The 2,500-nt window shown below is 46.3% G+C and overlaps 2 protein-coding genes across 4 annotated transcripts in view; one reads left to right on the top strand and one right to left on the bottom strand.

Moving 5' to 3' along the window:
* The window catches only part of cep43 (centrosomal protein 43), a 13,472-nt gene extending 13,428 nt beyond the window's left edge, over nucleotides 1-44 (bottom strand). For all 3 annotated transcript variants that reach the window (XM_068598814.1, XM_068598815.1, XM_068598818.1), the window contains exon 1: nucleotides 1-44. This exon is cut by the window's left edge and continues 94 nt beyond it. The gene's annotated coding sequence lies outside the window, so the exon portion shown is untranslated.
* A 720-nt stretch (nucleotides 45-764) lies between these two features.
* mboat2b (membrane bound O-acyltransferase domain containing 2b) overlaps nucleotides 765-2,500 on the top strand; it is an 8,246-nt gene continuing 6,510 nt past the window's right edge. Inside the window, exon 1 of the mRNA XM_068598803.1 lies at nucleotides 765-1,105. Within this exon, the coding sequence (XP_068454904.1) occupies nucleotides 794-1,105 (312 nt within the window). The 5' untranslated portion in view covers nucleotides 765-793. The remainder of the gene's footprint in view (nucleotides 1,106-2,500) is intronic.

Raw genomic sequence — 2,500 nt, 5'->3', positions numbered from 1 at the left:
AACCGCCCGGAAGTGTCCTTCTTCTTCTACGCTTTAATCTCCTGTGTGAAGCAGGCAGCGCCCCTTACTGGCCGGCGGCGGCGCGGTAGAGAAAGGGAAGGGGACTTGTAAATATTATACATATTATAAATATCATACATATTATACATGTTACACATGTTATAAATAGTATACATATCATTCATATTATACATATTATAAATATTATATATAGCATAAATATTATACATATTATAAATATCATACATACTATATATATATATATATATATATATATATATATATATATATATATTAAAAATATTATACATATTATATATAGTATAAATATTATACACATTATAAATATCATACTTATTATATATATATATATATATATATATATATATATTACAAAATTATATATATATATATTATACATATATATTATAAATATTATACATATCATACATATTATACATTATGAATATTAAACATATAATAAATATGATATATATATATATTATACATATCATTCATATTATACATATATATGTTATAAATATTATACATATTCAATAATGAGATTCAGGGTTGTTGTTGTTTGTTTGTGCTTCAAGCTCCACAAGTTAAAATATAAACAAAGAAACATGTTTATGAACTGAGGAGAAATATCTGAAAAAAATCTCTGAGGAAGAGGAAGATCAATGAGAGGAGAAGAAAAGAAGAGGAAGTAGAAGAACAGAAGGAGAGAAAGGAGAAGAAGAGAAGAGGAGGGAGGAGAGGAGGAAGGAGAAGAAAATGCAAGGACCAGATGAGATGGATGTGGGGAGGAGAAGAAAGAGGGGGCTCAGAGGGAGGAGGCAGACAGACTGAGGAAGAGGAGGAGGAGGAAGAGGAGGAACAGGAAGAAGGGAGGAAGAGGAGGAAGACAAACAGACACACAGACGGACCGTCGGATCACGGAGCCTCCGCCGCCGCCTCTGAGCCGCTGCAGCCGGACACAGAAGCAGCGCAGCGGCCGCAGCACAGAGACATGGCCGCCGAAGAGGACCAATTCACGGCCTGCACGGGCTCCAGCCTCCTGCAGCCGGTCAGCGAGATCACCAACCTGCCGCTGGACCAGGTACGATGCTTTCCACATCAGCCCGAGCGTGCACGCGCATGCACTGGAGCACCGCAGACTGCGGTGCTCCAGTGCATGCGGGTGCATGCGAGTGCATGCGGGGCGGACGCTGGGTCTCCTACACGCCGAGATACGCGCGATGTGCACGGCCACTGAAACGAGTCTGACCGACGGAGCGACGACGGGTTTAAAATGGATGAAGGGCCTAAGAAGAAGAAGGAGAGAGAGAGAGAGAGAGAGAGAGAGAGAGAGAGAGAGAGAGAGAGAGAGAGAGAGAGAGAGAGAGAGAGAGCAGGATAATTCAGGGATCAGCTGGTTGACTCTGAGGTCATGATGTTAGCAGAGGAAGCAGAGTGAGACACTAGTGGACAGAGGTGCAGGCTGAGCCCTACAGAGGAACCTCATCGCCTTACTCTATCTCTAAGGCTGAGCCTTACAGAGGAACCTCATTTCCTTATTCTATCTCTAAGGCTGAGCCCTACAGAGGAACCTCATCTCCTTACTCTATCTCTAAGGCTGAGCCCTACAGAGGAACCTCATCTCCTTACTCTATCTCTAAGGCTGAGCCCTACAGAGGAACCTCATTTCCTTATTCTATCTCTAAGGCTGAGCCCTACAGAGCAACCTCATCTCCTTACTCTATCTCTAAGGCCGAGCCCTACAGAGGAACCTCATCTCCTTACTCCATCTCTAAGGCCGAGCCCTACAGAGGAACCTCATTTTGGCCGCTTGCATCAAAGACCCGGTTCTTTGGGTCTTGACCCAGAGGTGGTGATGTAGGTGAGTGTTGGAACGTAGACGACCAGTAAACTGAGAGCTTCTCCTTCAGCTCCCTGTTCCCCAACAGGTGCAGCATCTGTTTTCCTGCTGCAGCCGCACCGCTCCACCTGTCCATCTCCCGCTCCAACTGAGCCTCACTGGTGAAGGAGACCCTGAGGCGCTGGAGCTCCTTCTCTTGGGGCAGTTTGTCCCCACCTGGAGGAGCAGTCCTCTGGTTCCCAGCAAAGCTCCATGGCCTCAGAGGAGGAGCTGCTGACTCTCATCCTGCGGCTTCACACTCGACTTAATAAGTGAATGCTGGACGTCACGGTCCGAGGCAAACAGGACCACATCATCTGCAAACAGCAGGGAGGAGATCCGGAGAACCAGAACCTGAGGTTCTCCTCCACCGGCTGCTCCTGGATCTCCTGTCCATAGAGATCAGGAACAGGACCGGAGATAAAGAGCAGCCCTGGAGTCTGACTTACTGTGAGGATATGAACACAGCTGCTACTGCAGTACAGACGGATGACCTGCTGCAACGGGTCCAACACCCCGTACTCCTGCAGCACCCCCACAACAACCCAGAGGGACCCGGTGGAAAGCCTTCTCCTAGTCCACAAGCACATGGAGACT

This window comes from Clinocottus analis, unplaced genomic scaffold (genome assembly GCF_023055335.1).
Source record: "Clinocottus analis isolate CAN_PGR_092001 unplaced genomic scaffold, fCliAna1.0.p SCAF_40, whole genome shotgun sequence".
Classification (NCBI taxonomy): domain Eukaryota; kingdom Metazoa; phylum Chordata; class Actinopteri; order Perciformes; family Cottidae; genus Clinocottus; species Clinocottus analis.
This window is presented reverse-complemented; position numbering and strand designations above follow the sequence as displayed.